This window comes from Mesocricetus auratus, unplaced genomic scaffold (genome assembly GCF_017639785.1).
Source record: "Mesocricetus auratus isolate SY011 unplaced genomic scaffold, BCM_Maur_2.0 Super-Scaffold_100009, whole genome shotgun sequence".
NCBI classification, from domain to species: Eukaryota; Metazoa; Chordata; class Mammalia; order Rodentia; family Cricetidae; genus Mesocricetus; species Mesocricetus auratus.
Window position 1 is genome coordinate 42,498,316 of NW_024429193.1, and position 26,820 is coordinate 42,525,135.

The 26,820-nt window shown below is 37.9% G+C and overlaps 1 protein-coding gene across 2 annotated transcripts in view; it reads right to left on the bottom strand.

Moving 5' to 3' along the window:
- Olfm3 (olfactomedin 3) overlaps positions 1 to 26,820 on the bottom strand; it is a 212,573-nt gene that overhangs the window by 20,876 nt on the left and 164,877 nt on the right. The window contains exons 1-3 of one of the 2 annotated variants that reach the window (XM_040752000.1): positions 21,931 to 22,121; positions 11,896 to 12,042; positions 2,505 to 2,660 (exon numbers count right to left, since the gene is read on the bottom strand). In XM_040752000.1, coding sequence (XP_040607934.1) covers positions 2,505 to 2,660; positions 11,896 to 12,042; positions 21,931 to 22,059 — 432 coding nt within the window. In that variant the 5' untranslated portion in view covers positions 22,060 to 22,121. Of the gene's footprint in view, positions 1 to 2,504; positions 2,661 to 11,895; positions 12,043 to 21,930; positions 22,122 to 26,820 lie in introns of those variants that run through there. The other variant, XM_040752001.1, reaches the window with a different exon arrangement.

The following is a 26,820-nucleotide window of genomic DNA, read 5'->3' on the forward strand; positions in this document are numbered from 1 at the left end:
ACTGGCCAATGGTTCAGACATCTTATTGGCTAGCTCTCTTGTAACTTTTAACACATTTCTATTAATCTATTTATCCCCACCTTGTCTTGGCTCACTGGTGAGCAAGCACTTCTTCCACCAGCAGCTATGTGCCCTGCTCTTAGCAGTTCTTCTTCCTCCTCCTCCTCTTCCTCCTCGTCCTCCTCCTCTCTCTGTCTCTCTCTGTCTCTCTCATTCACACTCTCTGTCTCTCTGTCTCTCTCTCTCTCTCTCTCTCTCTCTCTCTCTCTCTCTCTCTCTCTCTGTCTCTCTCTCTTTCTCTCTCTTGCTCTTCCCAGTATTTCCTAGCCTGGTAGCTCCACCTATAGTTACTTCCTGGCTATTGGCTAAAATAGCTTTATTCATCTACCAATAAAAGACAGCATTCAGAAGTACACCTCCTATCACCAGGTTCACATTGTTACTTGACCATCTTAAGCATTAAAAGTAGACACTGGGACTCTGTGAATTTCTAGATCATCTCTGGAATTTAGTATCTGGGGAAAGGAGGTCATATCCAGCATGGTTTTCTTAAACACTGTCAAATCTAATTCTTTAGTAGATCTCCAGTAGACAAATGGATAGCACTTCTGTTTGTGCTCTTACATGATGCTGAGGTATCATTTGAGACCAGTCTTTTTTCCTATAGGTTGCCTTTCATGGGGAGAGCTCAGGTTTCATTCCTCCAAGAAGTACCTGATCCTGCCTCACAGAGAATATATTTTAAATGCATTCTAGTTGACATGGATTCCGGTCTCAAATCTTATCTTCCTCTCTGTTTATTATTTCCCCATGCTTTTTTCCTGTTAATCTAGTTCAAAGTTTTATTTCCTATAATCTTTAAGTGCATTATGTCTTCTATGACTTGCTCTAACTCTTTTATTCCCCTTCTGGTCTAGTGTAAGTCTCTCTTCACCTTAAGTTCCATGATTCAACCACTTCAACTTTCTCTCTTGTCAATATCCTCAGCTTTTCTATCTTTTTTTCCTTCATTTGAAATTGATTGTGTATTGATGTCTGTTTTCTATACCTCTGTCCTTAATTTTCAGAGGCTACAAAAAAAATCTAAAACATGATGATTTCTACATCATTAAAATATACCTGGCAAGGATCCTGTTTGACTGTGACTAACTCGTTTGTAGCATGAATAATAAAAACCCAGAAACAAATACCAGAGCTAAAGCTGAAAATCAGAGAAGCAAAGCAGCAGCCTCTGGCTCTTATCTGTGACTCAGACCTAAGGGGCAATCCTGTCCTTTGATTGCATCTCCAGACTCAACTGCTCCTCCTACTACAATTTTCCTCAGACTTTGTAGACTACATCTCTCTTTTGTCTCCTCTTGCCTTAAATTTCTCTCTCTGTCCAGATATATCACTCCTGTCTCCACTTCCTTAGTGCTGGCATTAAATGTGTGAGCTCTGTTTCTCTTTTAGACTGATTCACTTTCATGTAGCCCAGGATGGTCTTGAACCAACAGAGATCCACCTACCTCTGACTCCTGAATGATAAGAATAAAGATTTGTACCACCACTGCCTGGCCTTTGTGACTGTGGCTAGCTTTGTACTCTAATCTTCAGGCAAGCTTTATTTGCTAAATCATAAACAAAATATCACCACACTGTATGTCACCACTATGCTCAAAATCCTTGACCACATGCTTGAATTCAAGTCATTCCTTTTATACTAGGGTTGAACCTCACTCTCTAATTGACAGAGGTAAAAAGATGTTACATGTGAACAACTTTAATGATTTTGAATCTCTGCACTAAGCTTTTTTTAAGACAGATAAATTATTTTAATGGAGGCTCAAGTGTCATTATCAGACCAAGACTTGTTTTTAAATAAGTGACTTGGTTGTATATAATTAATAAAGTCTGCACAGCATGCTCAACACATTTTTCCCATTTCTAGTTTCTAGACAATTGGTATTAAGACACATGTAATCTTTAAAAAGGAAATTGTTTGCATAAACTTAGAAAACTATCCTTTTAAAAATCCTTTTACCAATAGCATCATTTCTTTCTTTAATAATTTACATCTTCAAAAAATTTTAAAAATGGGGGACAGGGGAGGAGGAGAGGGAAAGGGAGCTGGGATTGACATATGAAACAAGCTTGTTGCTAATTTAAATAAATTAAAAAATTACATCCTCCACAGTTCTTATTTCAGCAGTGCATAAAATCATTTTAAAAAGCTTTGATGACTTAATTACTTATTTCATGGGGATATCCTTTTGTTCTAGATGGCAAATTTCTTGTAAATATACCCAGAATCTCCACATGCTTTGGGGTGGGGGCAGGCATTTTTTATAGCAGTTTTCTATGTGTTCCTAGATGCTAATGGTCACTTTTTATTGACAAGACAGCTGACTCCCCAGTGAATCCTTAACTTTGTATACATGGGCCAAAGCATAGTTATTTTTAGCTGAGTGACATGCTAACTGCCTATGGCGCTGTGTTGACAAGATTGGAGGACTCACACCTACCTGAAAATGCTTGGTCATTAGTGTCTTCCGATCATCTTCAATCTGCCGAAACTTGGCCTTCAACCCTTTCATTTGGGTTTCCATTTTTAGGACATACTGGAAATCTCTCTGAGTTCTCAAGTTTAAGACTTCTATAGACTGGGACATATTCTGTACCTATCAAACAAAGTCATTAGTTGTACATCATTTTCTGTTAATGGATGCATGCAATCTCTACTAATTTATCAAAATGTTATTAGCATGAAGAACAGAACTGCCAAATCTATAAATGCATGTCTGCCTGTCACACGTTAAAAAATATTACTTAAAGTAAACATTCAAAAAATAGAACCAAAGAAAATTATACCTATGCATGCTATAAAAACTGGACATGTATTATTAGAAATGACCCCAAAAGCAAGAAGATAGTAGATTAGAAAAAAAAAGAAAAATTGGTTTCATTCCAAGGCCTCATAAGGTTATAATACCCCAAGGTGATACACATTGAGATAAAATGTGTCTGTAAATGCTGTTTCTTACCTTTGAAATATCAGGGGTACTTAGATACAGTGTATGGTAGTAACAGATCCAACAGAGTTAGAGTTCAATCATTTTGAGGCCGAAGAATAAGGAGGAGAGTGAGATTGAGACTTTGTAAAGGATGAACAAAAGTAAATGAAATAAACCACTTGGCAGAGAGAAAGGCTGGTGCCCTCATTCTCCACCACTCAGTTCCACCATCCCAGCAGGTGCAGAGCATCCTCAGACTATCTGAAGCTTCTCTATTGTTTGTTATAATGCTAGCATACATCCCAGGGTGGAGCTTTAAAATGCTAAGGACAAACACAATGCATGAACTATTTTGCAGAGCTGAGTGCCACAGAATATGGGTAAGAAATCCTATACAGATGCAAATGAGCCCCAAATGCAAATGCTTCCAAAAAGCCCAGGATGTAGCACAAAAGCCGGTATCCTTTGTTCAGTGAGACACATAGCTACTGAACTCCCTCCCCCTCTTTGCTCCAAACCACTTCCTCCCTTGAAAACATATATTTTCCTAACAAACCATTTTCTGCCTCTGCTGTATCATGGTGTCTCTTATCAGTTCTTTATTCTAGAACACAGGAGCCTGGATTCCCTCCAGATGAGCTCATTGAACCTCGATATCAACTCATGTTGATTTTAATGCAGTTACATCGTGATGGTTTTTCTAAAGTACTCTGAAGGGTGACACTTGAGTTGGATCAGGACAAGTACCTTGTTGGAACACTTTCTAAATTGCATAGCTCGTGTTTGAGGGACTGGGGAAACGGCAACATCATAAACTTCCTTATAGATAGAAACACATGTAAAGCTGATGGCACTGACCCAGGTTCATTGAGTCCCAGGCTAATTAGAAATAGGAAATAGGTGACCTAGAAAGAATGCAGAGATGAAAGAAAGGCTGCTCTAATTTTTGTGTTAGCAAAAACCTGGAGCAATCTCTAATAGAGGGAAGCACTTGAATGAAGAATTGTATAAATATAAACTATTCTAAAGACTAAAATAGATCACTACACCTCTGGTATTTTAGTACTGTCTTCAGAGTAGCAGCTTTGTCTTCACTCGGAAGATTGTCAGAAATGCAGCATTCCAGAACTATCCCAAAGAGACTCAATTAGTCTGCATACTTATCAAGATTCCCATGTAATTCCTACAGCTGACTTTTAAAGCTTGACATGCATTGTTCATCTAGACAGGGATTCTACATGAGATAAATGTAATGTGATACAGAATTAAATCTGTTGTCACGAATAAAATACAGCCACACATGCAAAAGATAATATAATCTACTAAGAAAAAATTGTGAAGAAATGCACATGGAATAATTAGAAAAATAATTAAGTCTTAATATTAAATATCTAAAAGAGGAAATACCGTTGGACACATGTGTTATACAGTGTGTATATAACATTTTGGTTAAATGGTATTTTTGTTTTCATAGGTTAATACACCAAGAGATGAGCACAAAAAAAGTTGATAGGATTGCAATTATTTCTTTGTTTTAGGTTGTGAATATTTGTTTTCATTTATATCTAAGTGAATATGCACTACTTCATAATTAGTAAAAAGCCAGTTTAATTGATAAAATAGTGAACTATAAATGGATAATATTTTCATACATAGACTTTTCTACCAGGTAAAATTACTAAGATTAATGCACGCACCAGTTACCTATAAAGAGAGCCAAGTTGACAGATTCCTCAGACTGTCATTTTTAGAAAAGCCAGCGAGTTCTGGTGCCCTGGCTTGCCTCAGTTCTTTACCTCTTGTCAGACAAGTCAATTTTTCTTTATCCAAAGTTATCTCCTATGTCTATCCTGTCTGTTTCAAGCATGTCATAGTCTGTCTTACATTAAAAGTCATTTTGCAATGTGTGCTTGGACAATGGTAACAAAAGGCCATTGGTCTCTAATCCTCATCGGAGATTATATTTTACATCTTTTACTTTCAAGATGTTACCCAGAACCAGACACAGAATAAGTATTCAATAAATGTTTCCTGAGTAAAATCATCTTGGGTTTCAAATAGTATAATGGTAATTAGGATCTTAATATTTTAGGGAGAGTTTTTCTATATATAACTGTCAGACACAGCAGTATATGAATACAAATATTTCTTAATTTGAAATTATTATTATATTCAGAAAGCTTTATGTAGAATTTTTCAGTGTAGTATGAAATTAGAGACGGCATTGAACTCATAGAAACTTCATCATGGATGAAAGCATTGCTTTCAACATAATTTTCTAGCCTCACTTAGAGTTTAAGCATGAATAAAGAAAAGCATTAGCATTAAAGAGCCTGGCTACCTATTTAAATATGTAACAGTCTGTGAAGATACCTGTCATTAGCATGGCTGATATCCTCCCAAGAATTTTCTGTGCCTAGCCATATTCCACACAATTAGAAGATTATGGGCAAGAGGAAACATTTTGAATGGAGTTAGAATAATGTCTCTTATTTTATGTTCTATTCTGACATCGAATTTAAATTTTCAGCTTAATTTGTGTTATGGGAAAATGGAGGGGAGAACTTTTGATGAGACTTGGTTGTTGTGACTACATATATTATGAAACCTTGAATAATTATAGGACTACTTCTATGTGTAAATGGACAGGATTTGACTCTGAGTTGCATTTAGCTCTTCCTAGGAAGAGCTTCCTCCTATTGATGGAGACTCACTTGAGCAAGTTTCTTGATGATACTGGGCACTGACTCCATTGTTTGTCTCCAAGGAAGGAGACCTGTCAGTTCTGTTTCTTTTTTTCACTCTGCTACTCTCTGAGGCCACTCTGCAGTTAGGTTTTTACATTTGCTTGGCATTCTGTTATATTTTGAACACTAGATGGCACCTACAAGGTTTGATTTTCAGATTATGGCAATATTTTAAGGCGGTCTGGAAATTTAAGAGGTGGAGCCTAGCTGGAGGAAGTTACTAAGAGTATATCAACAAGGAGTGTGTCATGTCTACATTGTTTCAGTGTCCTCTCTCCCTGATTCCTGTGTGCTGATTCACTCTATCACATGTTTGCATCCATGACATTCTCCTTTGTCACAGCCAAGGAATAACAGGGCCAAATGACCATGAAATAACATTTCTAAAACCATGAGCCAAAATAAATTCTTCCTCTTACATGTTGTTTTTCTAGGTATTTGCACAACTATGAAAATCTACTAAACAACTTCTATAGTGTTTGGCAAGGTCATCTTCTCCCATCTCTGGTAATCTTCTTTTGAACTATTTAAACTGTTTTATTTTTATGAATAAAACACACGAGGTCTTTCTGAATGAACATGAAAGTATTTTTACTCCCAGTTACAACTGTTACTCGGACCCACTTTATAATAAAAAAAATCTATGACTCAATATGTTTGTCTAGCTTTGGTTCAACAAAAGATAACAGCAGTTCCTAGATTGTGGGATGTTTCAGGAAGTATTGTGTTACACTGCTTTTGAAATCTTCAAGGTGAAGTACTGTGTATAGTGTACTGAATTGATTTTATTGTTGAAGATGTTGCCCACATCCTAGTCCATAATTATGTTTTAGGAAATATTGACATAGGCAATGCAGGATACCTGTAGAAATATACAAATCCTTGTAGCTAACAAGTAAATTTTTAGGTCACCAATTTTATTTCTGGTGCATTAAGATACAAGTTATTAAATTAGCTGTATTTTTCAGTAACATACATATTCGTTAATATATCAGACAAAGATAGAATTCCTTAATTAAGTGTTGAGACCACTAGTGATATGGAGAATGATATAGAAACAATATAAAAACAACCTGATATAACTCTACAGCATGCTGACTAAGGCACATTGAAAGACTCATAAAGGAAAATATTTTTATGCAAATTTAGAAAATGAATCATGTCTTGTATAAGGATTGAATAGATATGAAAAAACCTTAAGAAGCTGACATCAAAAGACCAAATAGTCCAATTTTAAAAAATGGGGTACAGATTTAAATGCCCTCCCATGATGGTGAGAATGATGACTACCTTATATGTCATCCTAGAACTCTCATCCAGTGGCTGATAGAGGCAGAGGCAGACACCCACAGCTGTGAACCAAATTGAACTCCTGGAACCTAGTTGCAAAGAAGAGTGATGACCAAAGGAATCAAGATCGGGATAACAAACCCACAGAGGCAGCTGACCTAAACAAGGGGGAACACATAGACCCCAGACTGATGATTGAGGGAATAGCATGGAACTGATCCAGACACACTCCCCCCGAACCTGGGTAACAAAGAGGAGGCCTTGGAAATCTGGGAGACCTGGGAGAGTGGAGCAGTATTTATTCCAGGCATACAGAAGGACTTTGGGAACCCATGCCACGTGGAGGGATGCTCTTTCAGCCTGGACACATGAGGAAGAACCTGAGCCCTTCCTGGGATGATGTGACAGACCCTGAAAATCCCTCATGGAGGCCCTTGCCCTCCTTGGGGAGTCAAGGAGGGGTGGAGTGGGGGTGATGGGTTAGGAAGATTGGGGGTTGGGGAAGGAGGGGGAGGGAGAGAGAACTGAAAGTGACATGCGTAAAAAGTTAAATAAAAAATATATGTAAAAAATGGGGTGCAGATTTAAACAGAATTCTCAACAGAAGAATCTCAAATGTTCAAGATACACTTAAAGAAATGTTCAGCATCCTTAACCAACAGGGAAATGCATACCAAAATGACTCTGAGATTCCAACTTTTACTTGTTAGAATAGCTAAGATCAAAAACATAAACAACAGCTTATGCTGAAGAGGATGTGGAGCAGGGAGAACACCCCTCCACTGCTGGTGGGAATTCAATCTTGAATAACCACTTTGAAAATAAATATAGTGGTTTCTCAGAAAACTGGAAATCACCTACCTTAAGACCCAACTATACCACTTTGAGTCATGTACCCAAATGATACTCAATCGTACCAGAAGGACACTTGCTTAACTATGTTCATAGCAGTTCAACTGAAGAATTAATAAAGAAAACGTGGTTTATTTATACAATAGAGTGTTACTTAACTGTTAAATGACATCAGAAAATTTGAGGGCAAATGGACCAAACTAAAAAATAAATCATCCTGAGTGATGGAACCCAGACTTAGAAAGACACACCAAATCACATGTAAGTGAATATTATCTGTAAACTAAAGCATAACCATGCTATAGTCCTCAGACACAGAGAGGCTAGGTAACAAGGAGGGCATAAAGAGGCATACATAGATTTCCCTGGGAGGGGAATTAGAAGGCATCTCACGTGTGGACTGGAGGTGGGTCGAGATGAGAACTTGAGGTATTGGGTGGGGAGGGTGGATGGAAGAGGAGTGTACTGAAAGAGATGATAGAAAAGAGGGTCTTTTGAGAGTTGAGTAGAAACATAATGCAAGGGAAACTCCCAGGAATCTGCAAGGATGACCCTAGCTAAGACTTCTAGAAATGATGGTTGCATAGCCTGAACTGGCTATCTCTTCTGACCTGGGGACTTCTAGTGGAAGAAATGGGAGACTGCCCCAGCTACACAAACTTGACCTACAGTCTTTCCTGGCTATGGGGTGAAGAGGGGTAAGGGTTGCATGGAGATTGTGGGCATGGCCAACCATTGACTAATCTAACCTCAGACACATATCAGGAGAATAAACATACTCTGAATAATGCCTGGAATGTTAATATCCAGAGGCTAGATGGCCCAGAGACCTAGGATAGAACCAAACACTACCAGAGAAAAAAATGTCAACATAATGATGCCTAATAATATTTTGCTCTGCTAGCAGATAGGTAACAACCTCAGGTGTCATCAGAGAGCCTTCTGACAGAAACAGATGCTGAGACCCACAGCTAAGCATTGGCTGAGCTCAGGAAATACTGCTAAAGAGAGGAAGAATTGGATGAGCCTGTGAGTCAAGGACATCACAAGGGAACCCACAGAAACTACTTACCTGGCCTCATAGGAACTCATAGAGATGAGCCCACAGCCAGGGAGCCTGCATGGGATTGATTTAGGCCATCTAAATATATGTTTGACAGTTGTGTAGCTTGGTCTTCTTGTGGGACTCCTAGCAGTGGGAGAAGGTGCTGTCCCTAATGCTTTGGCTGACTTTTGGGAACTCATACTGGGTTGCCTCTCTCAGTATAATATAAGGGGAGGAACTTAGGCCTACATCAACTTGATGTGTCATGCTTTTTGAACACACAATAAGTAGTCTGCCCCTTTCTGAACAGAAACAGATGAAAAGTAGGTGTGAGGGGACAGAGAGTATATGGGAGAGGGGATAGGAGGAGATGAGGAAGGAGGAACAGCTGTTGAAATCTAAAATAAATTAATAACCTTGATTAATAAAAATAATTATAAAACAAAAACAGGTTACCTCTCCCCTGCCCCAATGCTCCGAGTCTGCTCAGGAGACCTTGCCTCATTCCCCTTCTCTAGGTTATCATGCATATCTCTCTTGAGAACTTCCCTGTTTCCCAGACTCACTGGCAATGAGATTGTAGGCTGGCACTAACCTGATTCATGTCTAAAATCCATATATGAGAGAGTACATACCATGTTTATATTTTTGTGACTGGGTTACCTCACTCAGGATGGTTTCTTCTAGTGCCATCCATTTGCCTGCAAATTTCAAGACTCCATTGCTTTTTATTTCCACTGAGTAGTACTCATTGTGTAAATGTACCACATTTTCTCTATTTACTCTTCAGTTGTGGAGCATCTAGGTTTCTTCCAGGATCTGGCTATTACAAATAGTGCTGCTATGAACATAGTGGAACAGACATCCTTGTTTTATGAATGGGCATCTTTTGGGTATATGCCTAAGAGTGGAATTGCTGGGTCTTGTGGTAGACTGAGTCCCATTTTCCTGAGGAATCTTCATACTGATTTCCAAAGTGGTTGTACAAGTTTGCACTCCTATCAGCAATGGAGGAGTGTTCCCCTTTCTCTAGATCCTCTCCATCACAAGCTGTTATTGTTGCTTTTGATTTTAGCTATTCTGACAGGAGTAAGATGATATCTCAGAGTTGTTTCGATTTGCATTTCCCTAATTGCTAAGGATGTTGAACACTATAAGTGTCTCTCAGCCATTTTAGACTCCTCTATTGAGAATTCTCTATTTAGTTCTATATCCTACTTTTTAATTGGATCCTTTGGTGTTTTGGAGACTTGCTTCTTGAGTTCTTTGCAAATTTTGGAGATCAGCCCTCTGTCAGATGTGGGGTTAGTGAATATCATTTCCTATTCTTTTTGTCTTGTTGACTGTGTCCTTTGCCTTACAGAAGCTTCTCAGTTTCAGGAAAAAAGGGGAGGGGCAGATGAAGGGAGAGGAAGACATGGGGGAGCAGGAAGATTGAGTCATGGGAAGAATAGATGAGAGTTACCATAATAGAGGGTGTCATTTTAGGTTTGAGAAGAGAGCTGACACTAGTGAGATTTCTACAGTTCTACAAGGATGACACCAACTGGCAACTAAGCAATAGTGGAGAGACTACCTTATATGCCATCTTAGAACCTTCATCCAATGACTGATGGAAGCATAGGCAGATACCAACAGCTAAACACTGAACTCTTGGACCCCAGTGACAGAGAGGGAGGAGTGATGAGCAAAGGGGTCAAGACTGTGAGGGTGAAACCCACAAAGACCTGACAGAGGGGAGCTCTTGGACCCTAGATTGATGACTGAGAGACCAGCAGGGGGCTGATCCAGACCCCTGAATGTGGGTGTCAGTCAGGAGGCCACAGCAATCTCTGGGGCCTTGGCTGGTAGATCACTGTTATGGCATGTGGATGAACTATGGGAGTCCATTCCACATGGAGGGATGCTCTCTCAGCCTGGGCACATGAAGGAGGGCCTAGGTCCTGTCCTGGATGAAATGACAGACTCTGGAGATCCCCAAGGAGGGCCTCACCCTCCCTTGGGAATGGTGTGGGGATTGGGGGGGCTGGGTAGGCTGATGGGAGGACATTTGTTTGTATTAGCAAGCTAGATGCTTTCATTCTCCCGGATATCTCAATTTCATCCGTGCAACTTCTTAGTGTCTGGAGTGTGTAATCATGAAAATGATGGGAGATTGAGTAAAGTGGAGAGCATGGTGTCCTCTACAACACATACTTTTGAATTCATCTCTTTCTCTCCATGATACTTAAAATTCAAACATGTTGTTATCCTTGCATCACTCTGACCATCCCAGCTGTCCTACTGTATTCAGAACCCTGCACAGTGCCAGTCTGAATGGGGATCATTGAAAGAACCATTCACTGGTTTGCCCCCTCCTAAATACACATAGACAACCTTTCATGAGCTGACTCCCATCTGTAAAAGGGAACAAATCAAGGGCATTCTGCGTTTGATTGTTGGGGATCCAGTGTAAGTAAATTGTGGAGAGAATGCCATTGAATGGAACTGAAGAGCTTTATGTTCAAAGGAATGATTTAGAAAATGATGATAAATACTTGGAATTATTCATTATCAGTCCAGATAGCTTGCATACTTCATGTCATTATTTTAACTTCCTAGCAAGATGGTTAATAAGAGTCTAGTGTATGAGCTCAAAGAGCTATTTGTGATCCATAGAGCTGAGACTGTATTGATAGCATTGGAAGAATACTCCCTGCTTCCTGAAATTTTGAAAGAGAAACTGGCTGGATGGTAACACGTATGGTAGAAAATCTGTCTCAAGAAAGAACAATTACGAAAGGTAAAAAATGTTTCATAAATGAAATAATATAGCCAGAATCTTGAAATACCTCTTTCAAAGAACAGGAAATGCTTGTGTTTAAAGAGAGCTAAAACCAGGGCAACCACATGATATTCACCAGTCATAGTCCTTTCTAAAAATTATAAATTTCAATAAAAATATGGTCAGGGAACACCAGTCACATACCTTTTCCAGAAGCTGGCGAAGCTGTCTGCTTTTGGCATCTCGGGAACACAGGTTTTGTTCTGGAGCCACCACTGTACAAATGCATCGGCCATCAGGGTCCTGTGCTGAGCTGTACACTTGCCACCCTTCTTTAGGGCTAATCTGAGTCTGGGGGAAACCAACAGCAAACACAAAACAGATTTTCACTATAGAGTAAGAAGACAGATATGTAGTAGCATAAGGAAAGATTTAATTATCTTTTAAAATAGGTTTTGTGTCTTTGTGGGGATTGTTGTTGTTATGTAAGTGTACATGTATACATGTGTGCAGCTCTGACAAGCCCTTGTCTACTCATGATCTTTACACCTTGTGTTGGAGACAGCTTCTCTCACTGGTCTGGAATGTCTCAAGCTAGCTGGCCAGCAATCCACAGTGATCTGTTAATCTCAGCTTCTCCCACAACTGCTTTCTATGTTAGTGCTGAACAAATTCAGGACATCATTTCTGTATAGCAATCAGTTTCCCTCCTCAGCTACTTCCCTAGCCTTTGATTCTTTGAAACTGGAAGAGAAAACATGAGCAATTGACACTGGTAGCAGCTTTATTCTGTTTTACCTTCTTTGCTAATGTCACAATGGAGTTTGTGGTCTCAGATACTTCACTCTTTACTGTCTTTGTAACTCTATCACCATATTTTGTGCAATTTTAGATTTGAACTCTATGTTTAGGCATTTCTACTAACCACTTCCTTGGATCTTACTGGTCTTTCTACATTAGACATGCTATTTTTTCCTTCACAAGAGGAATGTAATTAATAGTATATACTATAATGCATGTTTGATATTCTGAAATAAAGCCCAAAATGGTCTTCTGAAAAAAATCGACATCATACTCCCTTAATCACTGGACATCTGGCTTAAAAAGTAGTATTGTTGCAATCTAATCTGCTTCCTATTTACACTGATAGTTTTACCTATTGCACTGCCCAACAGTAGCCTTCACTCCAGTGAAGTTGGTTTATGTGTGTCTGATCTATTCCTCAGACATTGAACTGCATCATATAGTATTACTATTCATATGATAATTAGCTTATTCTGTATAGAAATGTGAATATTTCCTATTTTTCTTTATAAATCTATTCTATCAAGTGCAAAGAATGTGACAGTTTTGCCTCACTATTGTTTTCTTTTTTCAAGACAAACTTCTGTAGATTAAAATAATGTATATAGACAGAGCACCTCTTCATTCTATGGCACTGGAAATGTCTTTCCTTGACTAGTTCTGAAGCTGCATGAACTGGAAGTGTCTCTGTTAACAAACTTGAATGCTCCAGTTTTCCACCTTTATTTCTTTCTATTGTGTGAGAAGTATTGAGAATGGCTTGGTGTGCCTTCTAGGCACCGTTGTCCCACTTGCTGAGAGCATTAACGATTCTTCTCTAATTGTGCTTTGCTTTGAGGATTTCCTTAACTGAAGATTGATTCCTTGGTGAATTCCACTGGGCAGCTAGCCCCACTGACTTACCGATACAATCATAAAAAGAACCAACAAAGAAGCAGAAAGTGCTGCTACTGCTATTCTTTTCACAGAATGGGGTGTTGATTCCAATTCTAATGTCCTACGTTTCTTACCATGGGCCATTGACATCTCCTACAAAAAGTCACACACTGGGAATGTTGTGAACATATATTGGGAGAGACATAAACTATAAACTCAAGAAGCTGATAAAGATACAACAAGCCTTGTCTTTGCTTTTTGATGAAAGGAGTATACCACCAGACCTATCCTTTAGTCTCTTCATAGTTAACAGATTTTTTTTATTTTTATTTTTAAATTTAAATTAGAAACAAGGTTGCTTCAGATGTCAATTCCAGATCCCTTTCCCTTCCCTCCTCCCATGCCCTCCCACCAACCCCTCTAATATCCCCTCATTTCCCCAGGGAGGGTGAGGCCCTTGGGAGTGTCCATAGTCTGTCATTTCATCCAGGGCAGGGCCTAGACCCTCCCCCAATAGTCCAGGGTGAGAGTGCAATCTCTCATTGTTGTATAGACACCCAAAGTCCATTTGTGTGCCCTGGATAAATACTGATCTACTACCAAAGGCCCCATAGACTCTCTAGGCCTCCTCACTGACACCCACATTCAGGGGATCTTGATCAGTCCCATGCTGGATTCCCAGCCAACAGTCTAGGATTCAAGAGCTAACCCTTGTCAGGTCAGCTGTTTCTGGAGGTTAAACCAGCTCAGTCTTAATAAACCAGCCCAATCTTAACCCCTTTGGTCATCAGCCCTCCCTCTCTGTCACTGGATTCCTTGAGTTCAGCTCAGTGTTTAGCTGTGGGAGTCTGCCTCTGCTTCCAACAGCCATTGAATGAAGGTTCTGTTTCCCAGACTCTCTGGCCATGGGATTGTAGGCTGGCACTCCCCAGATCTATGTCTAAAATCCATATATGAGAGAGTACATGCCATGTTTCTCTTTTTGTGGCTGGGTAACATCACTCAGGATGATTTCTTCTTTTGCCATCCATTTGCCTGCAAATTTCAGTATTTCTTTGTTTTTTTCTGCTGTTCCCCTTTCACCACAACTGCTCCAGAATAAGCTGTTATTGTTGCTTTTGATTTTAGCTATTCTGACAGGAGTAAGATGGTATCTCAGAATTGTTTTGATTTACATTTCCCAGATGGCTAAGGATGTTGAGCACTTTAATAGCACTGAATACTCCTCCAAAGGTTCTGAGTTCAATTCCCAGCAACCACATGGCGGCTCACAACTATCCATATGTAATTAGATCTGGCACCCTCTTCTGGTTAAAAGCATACATGCAGGCAAAATACTGTATATATAATAAATAAATCTTTGCCGGGCGTTGGTGGCACATGCTTTTAATCCCAGCACTTAGGAGGCAGAGGCAGGCGGATCTCTGTGAGTTCAAGGCGAGCCTAGTCTACAGAGCTAACTCATTTTTTAAAAAGGCAATTCCTATGCTATTTTTTATTCCTGAGTGGACTGACTTCTTAATATAACGTCTCTTTCTATACATCACTAATCTTTTCAAGCTCTTACTCCTGCATATCCAGTTAAAGAAAAAGATTTCTTAGGATCGTATATTACTAAAATTAAGTAATATATCAACAAGAAGTTGTTTTAGTTTTAAGAGATTATCTACAGAATGAAAATAGAAATGACTTAACAAAGTAGGTTTTAAGATTTAATTAATTGAAGGCTTAAATTGAGCAGTGATTTGGGGTTAATGTCTCTGGACAGAGCCCCTTTGGGCTTCTTTTAACATTGAACACAAATCTCAAATATTCCAGAAAATGAAAGCTTGGCTCTAGAATAAATGCAGCTTTGGACAAAAGAGCAGGACCACCCATTTGTATTAAAATATTTTAACAGCAGTGCAAATTCTGATTATTAAGGTGGTCAGCATTCATATTGATGTGTCCTTGCTTAGTTCTCTGTAGCAACAGTGCACCTTGTCACATAGGGTCATGGGGTAGTCATTGTCTGTTATTAACACAATTGGAAAGGTAAACAGGGTTTGATGTTTATTCAGTGTTGTCCCCTGCAAACCTCTATTTAATATCAGTAAAGTCTCCAGCCATATTTATTCCTTCAGTTGTCTTCTTCTAAAAATTATTGAAGAGTAATGCCTAGACTGCAGCAATTTTGAATGATTTAAAGTATATACTCTCACCTTTGTGTTAAGAAAACCAAAGTGCCCAGCAGTTCTATAGGTTTTTATACAAACCCCTGTTTTGGGGACAATGACAAATGGTGAATCTTTGTAAGTATTTCTAGCACTCTCTTTTAGGGTTCCAAGCTAGCATTGAAAAGACAACCAAAATAAAACCAACTGTGATCTCAGGTGGAAGGACACATTTAGATATTTTTGGATAGCCAGGACAAAGACATGCTCCAATTCTGACTTACAATAACAATTATTCAAATGTCAGTGAGACTCATGAACCAGGAAGATCAAGCTTTTGTGGATCTCTAACTGCTGTGGGGAGGATTGTGCAACTTACTTTCCCATAATATCTTGATATTTTTGAATTCTAGGTGATATCATTCTGACCAGTCTTGCAACAAAAATGAATTTTCTCACAGTCCCTCAGAGAATAATCAGGAGAATTTGGGTTTGACCATGTATAGTCTGGTCACAAAACATGAAGTTTAAACACTGTATTGAAATATCAATGATCTCAGTCTACCCTAATACATGATGCTGTTCACCCAATACATCATTTATTTGTATTATAGACTAGAACAACAGTTGGACCTGTAAATTGATTACAGTTGATTATGAATGGCCCAAAGCATCCACACAGAGCATCCATTACTGATGCAGTCTTCTTTGAACTCTTTGTGTTAATTAGAAGAACTAAATGAACTATTTAGCAGTTTTTAATATTACAACACTCATGAAATATTTAAGGGATACACTAAATAAGAGAATTAAAACAATCATTTAACAGTTGTATCTGGTTGAAAGTTCTTTGATTATAATTTAATTGCGATCTATGCTTTATAAACATAAAGATACACCTGAGAATTCTCCTGAACCACAGGGATTTGTGTCAGGAAATGTGTATCCCAAGAAACAAAAAAAGAAGATCAATATACATTTAATTTCAATGGAATTTCCTTGTAACATCCCTTCTCTTGTAATTGGGTTCATTTCTTTAGAACCACTTGCCCTTAGAAACAGACTGTGTTTGATGTTACCTACAAGGAAGCCACAATATAAAGAACCTAAAGCAATTTTCTTTCAAGCCACCGTTAGTACCAACATTTACATGTTTTCTACAACTTTCAACCCAGAATTCTCTGTGTTCATCTGCTATAGGTAGATCAGCTATGCCCATTTACTGACAGTCCTATGCCCCCAACACCTGCAGCTGATTCTCAGCATATCACAGGCATTACCTTGTGTGGAAACATGCTCACTGTCACTTCAAAGAAGCAGCAAGGTAAGGGCTAGGCAAACGCATTACTCCAACTGGAGGAACTGCAGTCATTTCCTAGGGCCAAAACAGCATAGAAGGCCAAGGGAAGGATCCCACCGCTTTGAATAGAAGTAAGTTGGCAGGTTGATCATTATTAGATTTTGCATTTCATATTCAATTTGTAGGTACTTCACAAAAATCAAGACAATGCAGAAAGAAATGAGAGTTCAAAGTACCAAAAGTGGGGTCTGACACAGCAGATGGAAAGTAGAAAAACATCCGTTCCTTAAAACCTAGATTTAAGAGTGGCACTGAGTCATGAAAAAAAAAACCCATAAAATTCCTATCTAAGGATGCATCTGGTTGTGGAGAGTGAAGTGGGGTGGAGTACATTAATGACTTTGTTTGAAAAGAAAGGGAAAATGTGAGGACAGGAATTAGAGAGAGGTTGAAAGATCATGCTAGAAGCTATGCTGTGGAGGATGTGTTAATAAAGACGTCACTCTGTAGCAGATTTCGTGCTATTACTTAAAGAATCTTTGGGACTGAAATAAATAACTATTCTTCATTCATGGAAACCTCCAGGTTGAAAGGAAAACTTTCAACCATGAAAATTAAAACAACAATAGAAATAGCAAAAGCATCCTCAACTTTAGGGTAGCCATCTCTGTCTATATTGCTTGAAAATCCAGAAGAATTGGGAGTTGTGAAGGGCTATAGAAGTTTTATGTCATTATATCTTTCTCTAGAATGGAATTTCAGGTAAATGTTTTTGTGCTTCCTGTTGATCTCTTCATGATAAGGACTTGGTGTTTCATGTACAGCTCTCTCACTGCGGAAAAATGAGGGCTGTGATTTGAAATTCTCTCTCCGGAAATTTTCTTATTAGTCCCTACTTGCTTCAGACTCTTAAACCAGAATAAATCCACTCTTGTCTTTGGATGATACTTCTATAAAAAGGAAATTACCATATTTGCTGTTATTCTCAATATTTGCTATTCTGAGCTTCAATCCACTCTCATTTGATTAGTTGTCCTATCACATAACAGACATCACATAATGTTTTGGGAGACAAACAGTCATATTAAAAAATGGAAATTTAACATGTACAACGCCCTGGAATCCTTCTTTAGCAATGCAAAACAAAACCAAAAAAAAGAAAAATCCAACACCCCCAAATTAGTAATAGCTAGTAAAATTAGACATCATCATTCTAAACTACAAAATCATATTTGTTATTTTAGGATAAGTTCCTTGGAGGATTACGACACTATGTTTCAGAGTAGAATAGAACCTTAAACCAACTATTAATTAGAATAGTTGCATTTGGGGAAAAGCCAGATAGATGTCTGAAAACAGTGAAACAAAGGGCTTTTGCCCACAAGTCCATTCAAGTCCTCCTCCAACCACAGCAGTAAGGCTGATATTTGGGAACAGTATCTGCTGAACACTCTCTGCTTTTTTAATTACTCTTTTCCAGGCTATTCTTGGTACGGTTTCCACAGCATGAGGGATTTTTCAGAAGCTGAGCCTCCAGAGGAAGTGACTCTTCATCAGAGAGAAATGTCAGAGGGGGGCTGAGCCTGCAGAGACCTGAGGCAGACTCTCTCAGCTTCTCCAAAGGCTGTGGGCCCATCCCAGTGTGTAGAAGGAGAGGAAAACTCAAGCAAGAAAAATAAGAGTGGTGTCAACATTTGAAGCAAAATAAGATGGCCTTAATGACTTAAACAGTTGTATCTTATTAGTTCTTGGTAACAGCCTCCTGTGAATTTGAATCCCCCCTTAGCTCTTGAAGCAATCACACACTTTCTATTTTGTAGGCACCTGCTTAAACAAATTTAGCTGTCTCTTAACATTTCAAACTTTGAATTTCTTGCTTCATTTTTGGGTCATTTGCAATTGTTTTTTATTAAAGAGAAACTATGATAACATTTGCATAACTGCTTTTTGTTTTTTCTTTCTGTTACAATAATGTGCAAACTGAAACATATTTGAGACTTGTGTGTGTGTGTGTTTATGTGTAGGTGTGTGTGTGTGTGTGTGTGTGTGCTTGTGCCTATGTATGGTATGTGTGTAATTTCTACGCAGTTGCAGGTTAATCTGATTCATGTTAATTGACATAGAGGTAGAACATAGGAGGGGAAAAATTGATGAAGACAGCTGACCTACTACATTTAGCTGTGCGTACTGTACCAAAGAGTGTGTCTCCTTCATCTAATCAATCATTTGGACAGAAAGCTGTGTGGAAATAGAAGCAATGATTCCTTATGGAATTATTTGAAAGGAATCTGGGCACAGAGGTGGGAAGGTCCTTAGGCAAAAAACCCTCTTCACTACTTCCATGATGTCTATAATGCCACTTAGGAGTTTCTTTCCTTTTTTTACTGCAAGAATTTCGAGAACGTTAGGTATAAAGTTCTGTTACATAGCTTTTTTTCTTACTCTATGAGGTCTTGGAGATGAGAAAACATATTTTAAAGGGTAAGGATGCAGGTATGTAGGAGATGGATAAAGGAGAGTCTAGGAACATGAGAAACAGTTTGAGCAAGACAGGGTGAACTTAATAGACATTTGAAGCTGTAAAGGCTGAGGCAAGTGAGATCCTGAAGACATGGCATGCTGGACAGAACTGTGGCCTTTTGGTTTGTTTCTATGTGTTTACTATAGAAATCCCATTTTTCATGTACATATTTTGAATCAGCTGTCCCACCTGTAGAGTGAGAATGTTTGATTATCACACTTAGAACTCAAATTAAATCCCATGGCTCTAGGTTTCTGTGGAGTATCTTCAGTCGAGCAAGGGTTTGACTGTGTGGGTAGCAAACTGATGGTAGAAGCCCAGCTTATGTTTCCCCATGCCAGTTACTTGACCTATAACCCCTTTCACACATTGTATTTCCTCTTCAGTTTTAATTGAAAAAATACTCTTCATGTAGCATTTAAGATTTAATTTTCAACGTAAATAAACAAGTGAAGAAAAAAATGAAACTGCTAATGACATTATGAACACAGCCAGGTCAGGCAGTTTTAAAGGTCTGATAAAATCGACCAGCATCAATTTTCAATTTTCTTTCTTTTGTTTTTTTTGGTTTTTTGAGACAGGGTTTCTCTGTATTGTTTTGGAGGCTGTCCTGGAACTCGCTCTGTAGACCAGGCTGGCCTCAAACTCACAGATATCCACCTGCCTCTGCCTCCCAGGTGCTGGGATTAAAGGCATTCACCACCAATGTCCTGCTCAGGATCAATATTTTATATTTCTCTAAAGATGTATGGAAACACTCATTCTTCACTAGGAAGATTCTAAGATATGAGCAATCATCTTGAATAATTAGGTAATAGACACTAGTTCTCTTTGAAGAATCAAATGGGATAAAATAAATTTTTTGGAATCTAATATTTCTTCATTTCAGGAAATATAAGAATATCATTTACTGATGTGTGATTTTGAACCATAATGAGATCTCCAGCATTCTCTAAATTTTTCTAAGTTTGTTTGTGTTTGTCAAGGATGAGCAACTAAGGTGAGAAGTGACGTATTGGGGTATATCTTTATCTATAACAGTGCTTCATATTCTGATTGACAAATTATCAACAAGTCATCATTCACTTTGAACTGAAAACATACTTGAAATCCTTAAAGAGAAAAGTGTGACTCTTGGAAATTTGGTTCTGTTCATTTAATAACAGTAGAAAGCATATAAGTTGGTACCTATATATATAAAAGAGTATACATCATGTAGTTATTTTGCCAAATTTGATTTTAGCCTGTTGTTTGTTAAGAATAATCTTTCTAAAAGTGTTAATTCAACAATTTGTTTTTAAAATAAAAATCCCTGGAACTTGGAAACAGTTGCTTCAGTAAGTATTAAATAACTCAAAGTTTTTTTTGTGTATAAATGCAGTAATTACACATTGTACTGTCTATAGGACTGTAAATCAACTCTGCTGCCAGGCCTTGCTATGCAAGTTATAAAGAGACACTTCACACAGAAGACATTAAGGTACTGTGAGGGACTCTAGGAAAGTAAGATGGGAAAGGCAGGTCAAATCTAATTCTTATGTACTTCACTCGTGCCTTCATACTGGGAGAAATTGGCAAATTATGTAATTAATTCAGTCACTACATGGTTAATTGTACATCGATTGATAAGTTATTATTAGAAACTGCAAACAATTACTAAAATGGAGGTTTTCTTTTCTCTGCATGTTCCACTAGGATGATGTACAAGATACAAACTTCAAATAAATTATATATATTTTTCTGGATGTCTTATTTGATACGAGGACATTTTTTTAGAATACGTCTTTTATTTTAAATTTTACATTTTCATTTGAAAAACTGGTAATTTATATTTATTCTTAACATATTTATGGCTGTGGACAACCACAAAAAATTTCAAAATACCAGAGAAGACGTTACTAAAATATGGAAAATCAGTACTTACTAATTTTATATGGATAAAGACTATAAAAGACAGATTTATGCCATGAAAAGTCTGTTTAAAATATTAAATAACACAGGAAGAAGTTTTTATGAGGTATGTTTTCTGTGGCTCACGCTCCTTCGTTGTTTTAAATATCTTTTTGGCAGGTTTTAAATTGCTGAGGTCATTTTATAATTCATTTATGCTTAAACGGTGTTGGCTTTTCTGACTGAATTAATTACAAACTGCCAAAGGCATTGCATTCCAAAAGAAGAGCCTGCTGTGGAAAAAACAGATTAGGAAGAATATTCTCTATAGTCTATTCTGTAGGAAAAATTACAAAGCTCTCAGATATTACACGGAATACAATAGTCAGAAATAAAGCATACTGAAATCCTTCAAAATCTCAAGTGAATTTAGTAAATACATATAATTCTTAAGTATTTAATGAGACCATCCCTCCTTTTTATAGCTAATTACCAAGCAGTTGCCTTGCCTTCGTTTCTTGGTGTAATTTTAAAGTCTTCATAAATATCCATGAATAAAGTTATCACACAGATTTTCTACCTTTGAAGTCCACCAATAAAGAGAGCAGCAGACTCCCAGCCTTTGAAATTTACAATGCCCACTGTTTTAATACACTCAGTGTCCCAAGATGGCCAAACCCAACAGAGAGACTTACTAATGTATCTGGAGCCGACAGCCTTGTGGTGTTCAGTCCTACCAGGGATGGGAGAGTTTGGGACATCCAGTTTGAGATCATTGCCATGGTACTGAGCACAGCGCCAAGCTTCAGCAGTGGAGCACTCATTGCTGTGGAGCTAATGAGTTTTCATAGTGACTGATTAGGATCCCGGAGCCCGGCTGGCAGCGGGAGGCGTGACTGCAGCCAGCCACATCTACAGCATGAAAAGAGATCAACAGCCCAGCTCTAATCACCAGGCAGATCTGGAAACCTCCTTGCCCCACCCTCATGGCAAGTGCCTTGCTTCCCTTCTCCTTCCTTCCAGGACACTTAGCTGGACAAACAAAGTAACTTGCCAGGGCTTGGTTGGTAATGCTCACAGCAGAGGTTGGAGGACAGCCGATGGGGAGCTTTTCCAGTCCCACTGTGCTTTTATCGTGAACAGAGTCGTCTCCTCTGGGTTTTCTGTATAATCAGTTTCTCTTCATCATATATAGCAAAGTCAAAAGCCTCTAAATGGGGTTCTGCCAAAGTGCACATTCCAAATGCCAAACTTAATTTATACAGATTTTTCTAGGCAAGACCAAAGTGCCTTCAGAAGGGCAGGAAAACAGTCTGTGAGTAATTTCCAAGATGATCAAGCAGTGCGAACAGGAGATCACTTGTTCAAACAGCAACCTAAAACTAATGTCATCACTTTAAAACCACAGCCAAAGATTAACAGCTACTGCCTGTGTGAATGTTGCCTCTAGGTACCTTACACCCGAACAGACAGAAGAGCCCGCCTTGAAGAAAAACTTGTGTTGCAAAAATTCCTTGTTTCTAGTTTTGCCTTCCAGAGTTCATGCTTTCCAAATCTCCTTTGGAAGATTTTCAGTCCTTCATCAGACCTAGTTAACTCTACTTTCACGTTGTGAGGTATCCCGGAAACAGTGTTGAAAACTGCGACCAGTAAGAATGTGTGATCTATTAAAAGTGGGTACAGGAACTGTGAGAGTTTGGTTGTTGTTCCCTGCTTACCAGCAGCGAACCTAGCTGGTGTCATAATTTTCCTTGATTTTAGTCTTTTCCTATAAAACACAGGGGGTAAGTTTCAGGCTGAGGCCCTTTCCAGTTCTGAAATTCAAATATTACGTGGAGTTTCGTTCCATTCTATCTGCAGATACGACAGGCTACATTTAAATGTTGGGTTCTGGATGGAACAAGTTAGAAGTCACTGTATTATTTTTTATCTGTTTATACATTTTAAAATAAAATGAAAAATGCATCAGGGGAAATATGGGTGAATTAAGATTAAATGGGAAGAACTGAATCATAGAAAGAATAACATCATTGTTATTCCTTGGGCTAATTCTATTGTTTGTATATAGATTTTTAGTCAAATATCTATATCTATATTGATCTATCTATATATCTAGATATAGATATGTGTGTGTATTTTGACAGTGTTAACAGAACAAATAAAATATTTTATGAAGTTGAAAGATATTTACAGCGTGTGTATGCTTTAATTTTAAGGAACTTTAAAGTGGGGTAGATGCCAAGAACCTCCAAATGTTCCTTGAATCCATTATCTTGCAGTCTATACCATATTCATTTCTCCTCAAAATGCATCCAAATAATTTCATTTTGTCTTTGTGTTTTAAAAGTCAAACTCAGAAAACCAGATACTATTTCTTTTTGTCCTTCAAAAGCAATGCCATAGCCGGGCGTTGGTGGCGCACGCCTTTAATCCCAGCACTCAGGAGGCAGAGGCAGGCGGATCTCTGTAAGTTCGAGGCCAGCCTGGTCTACAAAGTGAGTTCCAGGACAGCCTCCAAAGCTACAGGGAAACCCTGTCTCGAAAAAAACCAAAAAAAAAAAAAAAGCCATGCCATCTGAGAGATCAATAGGGATTAAGCTAATCAGTCTATGTATGAAGCAACAAGGAATAATAGTAAAGGGAAGCAATGTGACCTGTTACATTAGTGTTACAGCCGTATAATGCATGAATACAAAATCGCTCTAGAAACCTAATGTTTTGAAAACACACCTGGAACTCAACCAGTTTTAATAAAGGAGAGGATGTCTATAGAAAAGCTTAATATCCACAATTGAAAATTAGTATACATGCAATTATGGGCTAATTTAAGAGGCAATGTGGCAGATGGTAATTGTACTCATTAATGAACTATCAGTTTAACAAATTTAATATCATCTTTTGAAGAATATAGAATTGAATGTCAGAGAAGAATGGCTCTTATTTACAAATGACAAAGAAAGGGAAAATTAAGAAAAGAAACACAAATGGAATGTTGCTTTCAATTTCTCAGAGATGAAAACAAGTGAACCCAACCCACCTACTGAAAAAGAACAATAGTCCAAGTTTATGATTTAGTCATGTTTAGGAACAGCATAATCACTAAAATGTGTCATTATTACAAGAGGTTTAAGTGCCATAAGGAAGTAGAAAATCTCAAATTATAATAAGTATTAATTTTAAGAAATAAAAATAACTTCAATTTGCAAAGATCTATATAGTTTGCAGTACTCTCATAACCTATTAAAGTTATTTCCATTTTAAAAGTTAGCTCTAGTTTCCACAGGGACACTGGGATTTTTATGTGTAGAAGTAAGCAATTTGTTTTCAAAAGAGGAAACCCCATGGTTTTAGAATTTCCATAGCACTTTGTTAGTGGTAATAGAATAAATAGCCAGAACTGCATCTAGAAACAGAAACTGAGGCCAGATCCAAGGCTTCAGAGCCATCCAAATATGTCTAAACTTTATCTACTATACAATGCTAGAGAGGCATAGGTGAACTTTCTCTAGAATGCACCCTTGCTAGTGAGCCGACATTAACAGTATCTCTAAATTTACGTATTCTCATCTATAAAATGTGGAAGGGCTGTGTGGAATGGCTATCCAAAAGACTGGAATAAAGAATGCATTTGACAGTGTCTCTAACATGTCACACTCAGTATATGGAAACTTTTACTTGGTATGAAATGATAACATTGAGAATGACTGAAAAGGGCAGCTGAAAAGAGCAGCTGAATGGACAATGCCATTTAAAGAATCAATGCACAACTTTGCAGACAATCTGAGTAGAGCCTTTAGGACACAGTGCCACGCATTTCAGTCACTGTTGGTGAAGAAAAGTATACAACCTTCCTGAGGGCCATCAAGTTCCACTGCAGATATATTCATAACATCTATTAACAAAGTAGAAGAGAAGGACTAAATGATGTGATTCTTCCAAATCTGATAACCTGTAGTAGTTATGTATTTTTTGTCCATAGCTGCATCATCTTTTTCCATATACTCAATCAACATTTTTTCCTTCTGTCAAAGATATGTTTCTGTGCTCCTACATTAACCTAACTTTCCCCTTATTCATAAAGTCATTCAATACCTTTCAGTTTATTGTCATAATTTCTCAGCCATTTGATAAAGTCCAGATTCCTAGGTGCCAATAGAAGAGTATGAATTAGTTGTAGCAAGAACAAAACAATTTTTATTTCTTACAAGTTCCTGAACAATGTTGATGGTCTTGTATTGGTTCGGTGTTTGGGTAACTACTGCAGATCTCATTGCTTTCCTCTTGTTCAAAGAAAACTATTTTGATTATTTCCTCTTTTTCCAATGTCAGTAATTTATTTTTCATTAATGGCTCATTACTAGAGGCAGACAAGGACCATTTTATGTCTCTTAATTTATGTATGAACTTCTTCTTCAGTGCAGGGCCTGAAAATAGGGCCCATTCAAGACAGACGAGAGCTCTACCACTGCACTACTTCATGAAAACTTTTAAAAATTCTTGAGCCTCGTTTTTCTCAAGTAATTATCTTATCTCTTATCTTTATTAGTGTATCCCCTTGAGATAAGTGTTTCCATTCATCATCTTCAACTTCTGTCTCCCTAATCAGACAAATTGTTGGCATTTTCCTCTTGTAGCACCAATGCAATGCAGCACCAATACTACTCTTTTCAAGCTTCTGATCCAACTTTGCTAAGTGTAGCAGTTGATTCTCAGACTTCAACTTTCTTTACCTTCATCAATATTACCTTCTTTTGGGATGCTTGGCTTCCAGAACACAATTCACCTAGCTTTCTTCCAACTTCCTGACCTCTCTTTATATTGCCTTTGCTGATTCTTCTTCATCTATATGCTAATGACTCCCAAATTCATTTCTTCCTCAAAGACCTTGCCTATCAATTCAGATGTGCATTTCCAATTATCTACTTGACATCTCCACTTTCGATGTTTAATAGGCATATTTAATTGAGCATGTTATAAATGAGCTCTTCATATAGCTTCCTGACCGTGAGCAAACAAAACTAAAGGAACAAAACAAAAATTGCCCAAATAAACAACAATGCCATACTTATACATTATATCTACAAACCTTCCCTTTTCAGTTGTCAGGCATGTCTGGGAACTTACATTCCACAGTTGTATAATCAATGATGAATTATTTATGCTTCAATAGATAGTTCCCCACTCCTGCCCATGAACACAGCCCTGCTTAAACCCAGTGAGTCCCAAAAGAAAAAAATATGAAATTGGGATGAGGACTTAGTGGGGGAAGGGAAGGTGTTTCCTGAAGAGAAGGTGAGGAAATGAGAGTGACAAGGATGTGTTAGATATATGCATTAAATTTCCTTAAAAGACATAAATTATTTTTTCATTTTCAGCTATAACTATTTCCCTCTATATTTCTTGACAGTTTTATTGCTAACCTAGTTTCTACCTTCCAAACATAACTAGAATTCAACATAATCACTTGATTATTATAAGATCAACTATGACCTGAAACCACATAGTTCATTTATAAATTCCTAATCAAAATAATCACATTAAGTCATAATTTGGATTGTGTAGTTTTGCTAAAAAACTAGTAGATT